This window comes from Notolepis coatsorum, assembly GCF_963971535.1.
Source record: "Notolepis coatsorum genome assembly, chromosome: 3".
Lineage (NCBI taxonomy): Eukaryota > Metazoa > Chordata > Actinopteri > Aulopiformes > Paralepididae > Notolepis > Notolepis coatsorum.
In genome coordinates, this window is record NC_140167.1 from 32,380,963 (window position 1) to 32,393,145 (window position 12,183).

Consider the following 12,183-nt stretch of genomic DNA (forward strand, 5'->3'; position numbering starts at 1 on the left):
CACAGAGTCCATAAAACCATTTTCTTTTTATCACAGATAACATCATTTTAACAACAATTTCACAGCATGGCAGCCCTACAAATCTTCTCATACTGTATGGGTGCCCTCTGTGTCAAAGATGGGGGTAGAACCTGGCAAATCACTGTAATGGAGCCCTTAGCCAAACTGCCCTGTGTGTATGACAGGGAGAGGGCAAGAGTGCAGTTACATCAGTGTGCATTACTGGCTGGCTAACTGAGGAGGGGCCATAATGATGGTCTCCTCCAGGGGCTTGCTCCATTAAGGCCCAGATGGAGGCTCTCTCCGTGTTTGCCCAGCCCGGCTGTGCCATACTGTATACACCGACCACGGACAGGAAATGGATGGGGATAATGGATGGACGCATACATAATGGCTCCCCTCCCTGGCCCTGATTTCATTGTGTTTACTCCAAGCACTGACATGCTTATGTCTTCTGTCAAATACTCTACTGTATATCTGTCTGTCGGTCTAGATATTGACTGATGATAAATTACCAACGGAAAACGGACCTTAGTTGTTATCTACAGTAACACACGTCCCAGGAATACTATGGAAAATATTGTAATTTAGGAAACGCTTAGTTGCTTCTCCGAGCCTTGGAGCCCGTTTTCTGCTGCACTCTCCAATCATTCTTTGAGACCAGTGTCTTTTAGGGCTGCAACTAACAACTATTTTGATGATAGATTAATCTGTTGATTATTACTTCGATTAAATTATTAATCGGATAAAAATAAAAAGGCTTATACGAAACATTATTCCTTGTCTTGTTGCAAACCTTTGCATACCTTGCAAATTGAAGGTTATAAAACAAAAAGTAAATGTATGCTATACACCAAGAGTGCAAAATGTATTTTTCCTTTTTTAATAAAAACCTGTTTGAGTCTTCAGTTTGAAAGGAGATGAAGGGTTTAAATAATAATAAAGAAAAACATAAAACACAAACCGTTAACAGGCTTTGCTATACATCAAATGGCTTCAACAGGCCATGGAGATGCATCATAACATAGACCCAACTAATCGATTATAAAAATAGTTGCCAACAATTTTTTTTATAGTTGATTAGTTGTGGATTAGTTGTTGCAGCCCTGGTGCCTTTAGACTAGTAGTGAAGGGAGTAACATTGTCCATGGCGGTCAAACAGAGGCTCTCAATCTTGTTGTTGGTTGTCATGGGTGTAGAATGAACGGTACAGTACTGTAGAGAAGTCACTTTGTTGTCTGTTTGTGACCATCCATCCACCGCCTTGTCTTGAAAATGCTGTTTTTATTTTGACGTACAACACCATTATGAGAACAAAAACATCTATGTACATAAATAGGCAACCAAAGATTTACAATCTTACACAAAAGAAATTTCATCAGAATATTAGTCAATACTTTACTTTATCACTGGTGCATTATTGGTATGTTGAAGGAAGTCAAAAGGTTGTAAGTGTCCATAAAAAAAATCTTAATCAAAACAACTGGTATTAGACTGACATTGACCCATGTGTGCAGGAAGTGGGCCCTGTTGACATGTAAACCGTACATACAGACATCCAAAGTAGTTATGTTTAGGAGAGGGGTGAGGGGTCTTCACATTCTCTCAATTCTTGATTTTGACTTGTCATTACTTCTTCAAGGGCCCCGACATTTTGCGTAGGCCCTTCATCCTGTACAGCAGCCCGTTGATAAAGTCCTAAAGGAAAAGTGGACAAAATGGATTACTGGTGGTAACTAGAGACAGCAGGAGCAATGGACCAGTTAATGGTGATACTCCACACTTTAAAGAAGCCTATCTGACTCGTCACAAACTGGGGATGTTTTGAGATTTGGAAAGTATCTATGTCCAGTAACTCAAAAACCAAAACCCTGGTGTAAATGAAGAGAGCGTAGGCCTGTCCGGTGCTCTCGTGGACTGGAAACTGGTGTAGCTTTTTGAATAGACTGGAGAGACTCCCAGTTTGTGATAAATTGTACAAGCTTTTCAGAAATTGCGGACTATTCTTTTTAATGTTTAGTTTTGTGTAACTAATGCAACATTCCTTTGCGTCTCACCTCTTTTGGCTTGCCACATTCCTGCAACAACTCCTATAAAAGGGCATAAACAAACAGGGCTTAGTAAGAAAGGTGGACATTGCTCTTTCACGGCAAACATTGCGCAAGGCAGGGTCAAGTGCTTGTAAAACTATTACCCTACTTTGTAGATATATACCCAGGTTTATGTGTGAATTATGAACTAGGACTAGGTTATATTTGAACAGCTCGTAGCTACAGTATGTCACCAGAAATCCACACCCCAGTGAGTAGAGATGACTGAGTGAGTCAGTCTTATAGAGGATTTCATACAGTATTATCCTAGTGCGTGCAGTAATGGAAGCGATGTTAGGCTAGTGTTGTTTGAATATCTCATCCTGTGTGAGCTCACCTGTAGCCTGATTCTCTGTTCGGCGTCCGACAGCTCCAGGAGCTCATCTATGTCAATCTCTAACTCTGGCATCTCCTCCTCCTACACAGAGAGAGGGAGAGAGCGTTAGTCTGAGACAACGGCCGTCTATCACTGTATTCACACACCCGCACTACTACCCGTACTAAATTGGCATTCCTCCCTCACAACATTAACGGTGTCTAACCCCCTTAACACATATTCACTCAGACACGGAAAAAGAAAACTCCCATTGAGATGTGAAGCCAGATCTGGACCACGGTGCTGCACGACACAGCGTTTTCACTACTACACAACAGTTTCAGTGTAAACTCGACAGCGATCAATTCCCAGAAAGCCAACACTTTTTCTATAACGAGAGCTGTCAAGACTCCCCAAGTTACAACTGTGGTGGTTGTGTTTATTTCCTTCTTGAATACTTTCTTCCATAACAGTAATGAGATAGATGTGCTGTGCTGTGCGTGTGTGTGCGCACAAGCCTCAGTTGAGCGCCCAGGCATGAAGGCAAGAAGGGACCAGGAGGCTGACTGATTTCATGGATGGTTTGCCTAGCTGGCTTTTAGCTCAACCATTAGTGAGAGTTTATTTCTGCTTTCGGTGTTGATTTCCTGAAACTAACTGCACCTGTATTGGCAAATACTGAGCTCTGAGGCCTCCATGTTATTTTGTGAATAATGCTTACTGGTAAACAGAAATGAAGACACAGAAGGTTTCTACGTGTGTGATCGCTGATATATGAAAAACTGGATTCGCTGTCTTAACCCTTTCAACTGTCTTGCGTGTGAGGTACTGTAGACATTTTGAGGATTTTAACGTTCTAATAAAGATGTAGCAAACGGCCACGGATCATTGAAAACCTATGGAGTGAGAAAACACTCATTACTAGGGATGCTCGATATTGGCTTTTTTACCGATACCGCTATACCGATATTGTCCAACTCTTAATTTCCGATACCGATATCAACCGATATCACATTTTAATGCCGATATCGGTCGATAATATCGGACATCCCTACTCATTACTTATTTTACACCCCTGTTAGCATTACCTTACACACAATCCCAGCAATGGCAGCCAGGACGCTGGGGCTTTAACGGGTGCTTGCCAACTTTTTGCATTATAAAAACAATATAATGGAAAATGTAATAAATGTGTATTTGAAGCTCATCCCCCTGCTCAGAGGAAATGATGACTGCGCGGCGCACCGCAGAGGGCCGAACAGGACGATATCTGGAGTCAGCAGGTGCACACTCATATTTGACGAGTGGGGGCTCTTTCAAAGAGGATTTTCCAGTCTGGGAGTTTTAATAACGGGTCTTATATAAAGGAGCGGGGGTTCCTGGATGAAGAGAGAACTAATCAATGTGGCGAGTGCTGAGTGGTGGAGGAGCCCAGAGTCCCCTGTGTTCCCCACTAATTGATAAATACTGCCAAGGTTGGACTCTTGTGATTCTGCTGAGGAGTGTTTATCCACCAAAAGCTGTGGGTTGAACAGTGTAGTTTTGGGCTGTACGCTGTACTCTCCTAGGTGAGTATCTTGACCGGCAACATCACCTCCTGGTTTGGGAATAGCACTGCACAAGACCAAAGCAGACTACAAAGAGTGACACGCTCAGCCGAACGCACAATTGGAGGGGGGCTCCCCACCCTCCAGAACATTTACTACAAGCGTTGCAAGGGCAAGGCTAAGAGAATCATTAAAGACTCCAGTCACCCGAACAACTGCCTCTTTGAACTGCTGCGGTCAGGCAAGCGATACAGGAGTCTCAAGGCGAGCACAGAAAGACTCAGAAGAAGCTTCTATCCCCAGGCCATCAGGCTGCTAAACGAACAATGAATGAACACTACACAACAACAACCACCAAACGCACATAGCACACACTCACTTTAAACAAACACACTGTAGCACCCACTCCACACACTTATAGCACACACCCACTTTAAACAAACACACTGTAGCACCCACTCCCCACACTTTATATTTATGGATGAAGGATTGCACTACAACTCGTACACCTTACTGTAAATTGTACCTAAAATTGTACCTCATCCCATTTCTGCATTGCACTAGATAGTACTGTACATTAGTACACTGCATAGTATTGTGTATTGTATATTATATGGTAACTCAGAACATTGTACATATGTCTATACCGAACACTGTGACCTCATTTTCTTCTTCTAAATTCATGCTATATTATGTTATTATGTTATTTGATACTATCTTGTCTAGCACAGTCTCTGGAGCGTAACAGTAAGAAGCATTTTGTATGAAAGTATTCTGTACTTCTGTATGACAACTATTAAAGAACTTGAATAACCTAGGTCTGTCTATATGTGTTGTACTGAAAGCTGTGGGTTGAACGGTGTAGTTTTGGGCTGTACGCTGTACTCTCCTAGGTCTGTCTATATGTGTTGTACTGAAAGCTGTGGGTTGAACGGTGTAGTTTCAACATACGCTGTACTCTCCTAGGTCTGTCTATATGTGTTGTACTGAAAGCTGTGGGTTGAACGGTGTAGTTTTGGGCTGTACGCTGTACTCTCCTAGGTCTGTCTATATGTGTTGTACTGAAAGCTGTGGGTTGAACGGTGTAGTTTTGGGCTGTACGCTGTACTCTCCTAGGTCTGTCTATATGTGTTGTACTGAAAGCTGTGGGTTGAACGGTGTAGTTTTGGGCTGTACACTGTACTCCTAGGTCTGTATATGTGTTGTACTCAAAGCTGTGGGTTGAGCGGTGTAGTTTCAACCTATACGCTGTACTCTCCTAGGTCTGTCTATACGTGTTGTACTAAAAGCTGTGGGTTGAACGGTATAGTTTTGGGCTGTACGCTGTACTCATAGGTCTGTCTATACGTGTTGTACTGAAAGCTGTGTGTTGAGCGGTGTAGTTTCAACCTATACACTGTACTCTAGTTATGTCTATGTGTTGTACTGACAGCTGTGGGTTAAACGGTGTAGTCTTGGCCTGTACGCTGTGCTCTCCTAGGTCCGTCTATACGTGTTGTGTTGTATCACAGACGGCACAGGGCTTGTGAGCTGTTTCATGTTTTTGTTCCATGCTGTAGTGGGTAGGCTGAGGCTGGATGGGCTGTTTTCAGCTGGGCTATTGTGTTGCAAACGCCAGAAAAGCACCGAAGCAGGTCTGCCCCATGACTCACTACAGGCCCAAACCAAGCACTGTTCTGGATATCAACAAGACACATTTTCACTGTGCTGGGAGGAATATGTGCATTTTGTGAGGAAAGTGCAGAGTGCGTCACCAGCAACTCCTCAATGTTTCATATTGTGTGCTGTTGAGAGTTGCCTTCATTGTCAAAGGGAAAATGGTACCATAATATGGCCTCTGGGCCGGGAATGTGGTCAGCACTTAACTTGAAGTTATGACCACCAGTCGATGCTAAAATGAATGCTAATGTTTGAAGTCATGAATATCAAAGAGCTTTTTAAGAGGAGCGCCATTTTAGACATGGGATTGAGCTGCAGTCTATGAGCGAGATGGGAAGTCCGAACGAGACGACCAACAATATGAAACAAATCCAGTTTATTATGGTAGACTAGTGATAATCCAAGTTTATATTTAGTTTAGATATTACAAAGAAATTAAAAATAAGTGAATAGAAAATGTTTATAACATAGTAGGTTAGGGTTAAATTAGCCTGGTTATGTTATGTTTGAGATTACCCAAAGGAAACCATGCCCAGGAAACGAAGCTGTTTTGAGAAGAAGCTAATGCGTGTTTAACTTATCAGATACTCGCTCTATTTTTTCCTGTTGCAGGCGTAAGCCGTCTACAAATCAAAACATTGCAATGAAAGAGAACACGGTTCATTAACCTCCTCCAGTGAGCCGTGCTAGAGTTTGAAGGGACTTCCCTGCGAGATAACGACATTGTACACTACTATGATGGGGGTGAGATAAACCCCGAAAAACACACCACCGAAGCTCCTGGAAAACGCACAAACTAGCCTACTCGAGATCTAAAATCGCTGAGAGCTGTCCATTTCGAGGTTATGCTAGCTAGACATGTTTAACTTGAACCCTTAACTTTGTCTTACAAACTACTATTGAGTTTACCGATCATCTGACAGGTGTGAAGTTTGCGACGTCCACCGCCACTCCAGACTCGGGCAGCACTTGTGTAAATTAGAGATGGCTCTAAATAATTCAGGTGGGCGACACGGGGGCCTGAATGTAAATGCTTCCACGCTGGAAGACTGCGAAGCAACAGAGTAACCTTCCCCGAAGCCCATGCAAAATTCATCACGCCGACTGCCCCCGACACACAGAGGTGGAACCAGAGGACAGAAATAATGTCACTGAAGCAGAAGCTCCGTTACTGCCGACAAGTTTTAACTCAAGTTTTGGTGTCGGGAAAATGACTCACTCAATGTAAGCGAGTAGGACAGTAAGACGTAACGTGAGCTACTCTCTCCAGAAGACAGAAACCAGAGAAGTAAAGACTCAAACTTGTCTGATGTCATCTGGTATAAAGGCTGAAGCTCCTCCGTTGGCGATGAATGGGGGACTGATTTTGTGGGGCCCCACATAATGTCAGTTGGGAGTTTTTATATCCAAGTTAGCTTTATTCTATAATAGTGTTTTCAGTTCTGAAACAGAAAATGTACCTGTATACTCAGAGCATTCCCTGGGGTGATCTCATCTATATAACATATATACAGCAGGGTTTCCCATTAATTACCTAGACTGTGGCGGCCCGCCAGTCTAATTAGTCCTGCCACAGTTGTATAATGAACCAAAATGTTCTTTTTTTTTTACTATTTTTTTAAATATAAAGTTTGCCAATAGGGATGTATCAGTAGTATTGGCAGTGGTAGTAGTCGTAATAGTAATCCACTATATTTTTTTATTTTCTAAAAAATAAACCAGTTCAACACAGGTAACCACTTTTGCTTCATTTCTTTGATGGCTCAAATGTATGCTCTAGTCCAGTGGTTCCCAAACCAAACCTCTCCTCGAGACACCCCAGCCGTTCCATGTATTTGTTAAATTCCACCACCAGCACACCTGATTCAACTAATAAAGGGCTAGTTAAGTTGAATCAGGTGTGCTGGAGGTGGAATTTAACAAATACATTGAACGGCTGGAGTGCTTCGAGGAGAGGATTGGGAAGCACTAGTCTAGTCGATTTTGTGTTTTGAGCACAAAGTTCATCATAGATCTAGGCTCTTTATTTTGCTCTCAAAGTGCACCAGATTGATGCATTTAACTTTAAAATGTACAAAAAAAAATCCTGGGGGTGTCTGCCCCCGGACCCCCCCTAGAGGGTCAGAGGTTCGCCCCCCCATAGTCTCTGAAAATCCTGTGGGAAACACAGTACATTAATTGTCTGGAGCAGCCTCAGACCTTAAACCTGATGACTTCACAAATTTGACTTTCAGCACTCCAGACATTCTTTGGAATGTCTTATACCTTAGACTCGAGGCTTAGAGGAATAACATGCATGACCCCTTCACACACACACATTTTTCTTTTTCTATCAACAAAGCTTATATATCAGCCATGTGAGGTATTGTATTTTACTGCAAATGAAGATTGCATTGTACTCAAGTTCAAGTTTCAAGTTCAAGTTTATTTGTCATAATAAAATACAGAATTTACATACATGATTCATTACAAATACATCACTAATCTAATGTCTAAAAATAAAACGTAAAAGTAGGTGTACATAAAATAATGACACAAGAATAAAAGTACAGGCTTTAAAAGTGCTACAAAAACTGTCAAATCTACTCAATAAACTAGAGTGAGCTAATTAAAATTATTCCCCATCTCTGCCAACATGCATGGATAAGCCACACTGGTGGGTGGTGCATCAAATATTTAATCTACGCCTCCTAGACAGTAAAGCCGTTACTGGTATTTGACATGGAATTGGAGCTTAATATCCTCAGAGATCCTACTGCTCATCATGATAATGAGATAATGAATTAACGTCTGTATGTGCCAGGCACCATAACCGCATGAACAGATCGATTTACTGTGTCACTGCTATCTGTTGTCAAGTCATCAATCATTTGAGGATCCCGTACTTCAGTGCCTGAAAGGCCTCATCCAATCAGGGATTCCCCCATAGGAGCTGGGACCCACACACACACACATAGAGAGAGAGAGAGACTTCTGACATACATCAGACAGGCAATATATCAATTACACTTAATTTTGATCGCCACCCCTCTATTTTGCCCACACGATGCCCCTTTTGGTGGGAAAACAACAGGAATAAGATGGTGTTTGTTCATAAACTACAACTTTAGGACAAAACACACATAGATGAAGCTGAAGACCATTGTTGCCCAGAAGTAGTCATTATCTTTTAGTTTTAGGTCACTTGGAGATTCATAAGTGTAATATTAAATGTCCAGGTAGGGAAATGAGGAAATATTCCCACAGCTGACTGGGGAAATAGGCCGGAAAACGGATCAAACCTTTCACAATGGTAGCCAGTGTTGGAAAGCAACTGCTTGACTTAACATGATGCACTGACAAAACAAACGTTTCAAACAATGTAAGCGTTCTGCAGTTCTAGTTTTTATATACATGCCAAATGCAATTTAATCGGAATAGCGTCCCAAAAGTAGGCGTGGCTGTGAAAAAAGATAAAAGTACACGGATGTCCCAGTCTGATGTAACTACCGACTTGTGTCCAAAATCACAGCTGTTGCTTACTTGATTGGAGGATCAAGAAAAGAGGGCAGGCTTTGAGATAGGTCCATTAAATCAACCGGACATCTCTCTTAACGTACTATCCGTTGGCCCAGGGGAAAAAAATCTGATTGGAGATACTGGTCGTCTGTCACCAGACCAGTATACAGTATACAATGTATTACGGTAGGGAACCTCCCATCTCAGTGTGGAAAGGAATCTTAGTGAACCTGGTGCCCCTTGGTCTCCGTGGCTTGTCCTCTACTGCGACTGACTGCACTTTGTACACGGTCAGACGTACCACTGGCTGTATGTCCTCCCAGTCAGACGTACCACTGGCTGTATGTCCTCCCAGTCAGACGTACCACTGGCTGTATGTCCTCCCAGTCAGACATACCACTGGCTTCATGTCATCCCAGTCAGACGTACCACTGGCTGTATGTCCTCCCAGTCAGACATACCACTGGCTTCATGTCATCCCAGTCAGACGTACCACTGGCTGTATGTCCTCCCAGTCAGACGTACCACTGGCTTCATGTCCTCCCAGTCAGACGTACCACTGGCTGCATGTCCTCCCAGTCAGACGTACCACTGGCTGTATGTCCTCCCGGTCAGACGTACCACTGGCTGTATGTCCTCCCAGTCAGACGTACCACTGGCTGTATGTCCTCCCAGTCAGACGTACCACTGGCTGTATGTCCTCCCAGTCAGACGTACCACTGGCTGTATGTCCTCCCAGTCAGACGTACCACTGGCTGTATGTCCTCCCAGTCAGACGTACCACTGGCTGTATGTCCTCCCGGTCAGACGTACCACTGGCTGTATGTCCTCCCAGTCAGACGTACCACTGGCTGCATGTCCTCCCGGTCAGACGTACCACTGGCTGTATGTCCTCCCAGTCAGACGTACCACTGGCTGCATGTCCTCCCAGTCAGACGTACCACTGGCTGCATGTCCTCCCGACCACATAATTACGACAGGTTACTCCATTACCCAGACTGCACCACCTCTCTCATTGCCCCATTGTTATTCACAGACCAGCTTCAACCTCTGCGAGGACAACCTGACACGCTCTCTTGCTGCACGCTCTCATGATGCACGCTCTCATGCCCTCCGGCATCAGTGTTCGCACGCATAGATATGTAAAGGCGGTTTCTTGGCAGGGTTTAGGAGACACCATGGACTGAGGTTGCTCCAGGCCAGCTGTGGTCACTCAGCCTAGACCCTAGAGTGTCCCCTGCATGGTAAGAGGATAAAATAGGAAACATCATCCTCCTCCCCTCATGCTGTGTCCTCTGATCCACATGGTAATGGGGATGCCCATGATGCTCCAAACCCTCCCCCTGTGCCACGCCGTCAACCCCCCCCCCCCCCCCCCTCCGCCTCACGTGGGCGACAAGACATCTGTTGCCATGGTTTCCCTCAGAGACTGTCAAGCGAATCGATGCTGAGCTCCTGACGTCATTGGATTCTCACGCCACCAAATAGGAGTACAGTTATAACAGGAAGGGGGGTTGGGAGGGGGGTCTTTACACAGAATGGGAACAACTTCCTCCTTTATGAATCAATTATACACACAATCACACACCCCACGGTCCTCTGGGTTGCCGGGGTGCAATCCGCTCCATCAAGCAGTCCCCCCCCCCCCCCCCCCCCCGCTGTGATTGGGGAAGTAAACCTTAGATGTGCCCAGACTGCAAAAACGGGCCAGCCAGAGAGAGATTTACGCCCTTGTCTGAACCCATGTCACAGTCGGGGGGGGGGGGGGGGGGGGGGGGGGGGGGAGATGGTCAATCTTCTAGGAGCGAGCCTGCGAGCTTCAACAGCACACACACAGGGGGGGGGGGGGGGTGTCACCGTACAGTGGGAATTTCTGTTGACTGTTCCTGTGTGTTGCACGAACAAGGTACATCCTAATTACTGCACTGTATACAGGTAGCTTATCTTATCTCATAGCTGTGGAATAACAACATCCCCAACAGAAGGCTGTGTCTAAACACACTGCAGCCAGCCATGAGGCTGAGTTGCTTGCCCCCCTCGCCCCCTCCTCTGTCAGGTTGCTATAATTTCCCCTCTTTCCACACCTCTCCTTTGGGGACTCGACACAGAATTTGTGTGAGCGTGAGAACTTGTGTGTGAGCACTTATCTGTGTGTGTGTGTGTGTGTGTGTGTGTGTGTGTGTGTGTGTGTGTGTGTGTGTGTGTGTGTGTGTGTGTGTGTGTGTGTGTGTGTGTGAGTGAGTGTGCTGCCTGCAGTAGCCTGAGCCAAACCCTTCCCTTACCTCACAGTCGAAGAGCAGGTGCAGCTGCCCGTCGATCCACTCCTCGATATCCAGCCTCCTCTGCAGGTCCTTGCGGTTGTATTTGACGGTCAGCTTGCCCAGCTTGCGGTGCGTCGGCTCCTCCGTCTTGTCCGCCGACTGAAACATCACCCTGGACTGGGTGCTCGGATCCGACGCCATGCCTGCCACGGCCTCAGGAGATCCGTGGACACACACACACACACGTAGACTAATACACAAGCTCTGCTTCCTCTGCCGTTGTCCCTATCTGTGCTTGTTGTTCCCACAACTGTCTGCTGATATCATGAGGTCTCTCTCTCTCTCTCTCTCTCTCTCTCTCTCTCTCTCTCTCTCTCTCTCTCTCTCTCTCCTCTCTCTTTCCTTTTCTTGTGTGCAGGCACTCTGTCTTGCTGGCTTCTGTTCTGTCTGCTCACCCTCCCTCTCTCTCTCTCTCTCTCTCTCTAAGCTCACTGTCTCTTGCTTTCCTTTTCTCCTCCTCCTTTGAAACACCCACTGCCTGCACTATCAGGAGGATGGTAATGAGATACGCCCATGTGTGAGCATGCATGTGCCTCTATCTTACAGTGTGCGTGTGTGTGTGTGTGTGTGTGTGTGTGTGTGTGTGTGTGTGTGTGTGTGTGTGTGTGTGTGCGAATCCGCTTGTGTGTGTATGTGCATCCACTTTATAGTGTGTGTGTGTGTGTGTGTGTGTGTGTGTGTGTGTGTGTGTGTGTGTGTGTGTGTGTGTGTGTGTTGTTTGCTCCCTCCTACTGCAGGCAGGAGAGCATAGG

General features: G+C 45.1%; 1 protein-coding gene across 1 annotated transcript; it reads right to left on the reverse strand.

Annotated features, from left to right (window-relative positions):
• Nucleotides 1-10: 10 nt before the first annotated feature.
• ppp1r14d (protein phosphatase 1 regulatory inhibitor subunit 14D) lies at nucleotides 11-11,768 on the reverse strand. The gene is made up of 4 exons (XM_084310784.1): nucleotides 11,393-11,768; nucleotides 2,428-2,508; nucleotides 2,058-2,090; nucleotides 11-1,698 (listed from the first exon to the last, which is right to left on the reverse strand). The coding sequence occupies exons 1-4, from the start codon at nucleotides 11,570-11,572 to the stop codon at nucleotides 1,630-1,632; spliced, it is 363 nt and encodes a 120-aa protein (XP_084166910.1). The 5' UTR covers nucleotides 11,573-11,768; the 3' UTR covers nucleotides 11-1,629.
• Nucleotides 11,769-12,183: the final 415 nt, after the last annotated feature.

Coding starts and splice junctions, on each gene's coding strand:
- ppp1r14d (XM_084310784.1), bottom strand. CDS start 11,572: ATGGCGTCGGATCCGAGCACCCAGTCCAGGGTGATGTTTCAGTCGGCG. Junction 2,091..2,427: donor AACAGAGAATCAGGCTACAG/GTGAGCTCACAC, acceptor GCCCTTTTATAG/GAGTTGTTGCAGGAATGTGG. Junction 1,699..2,057: donor AATGTGGCAAGCCAAAAGAG/GTGAGACGCAAA, acceptor CTTTTCCTTTAG/GACTTTATCAACGGGCTGCT.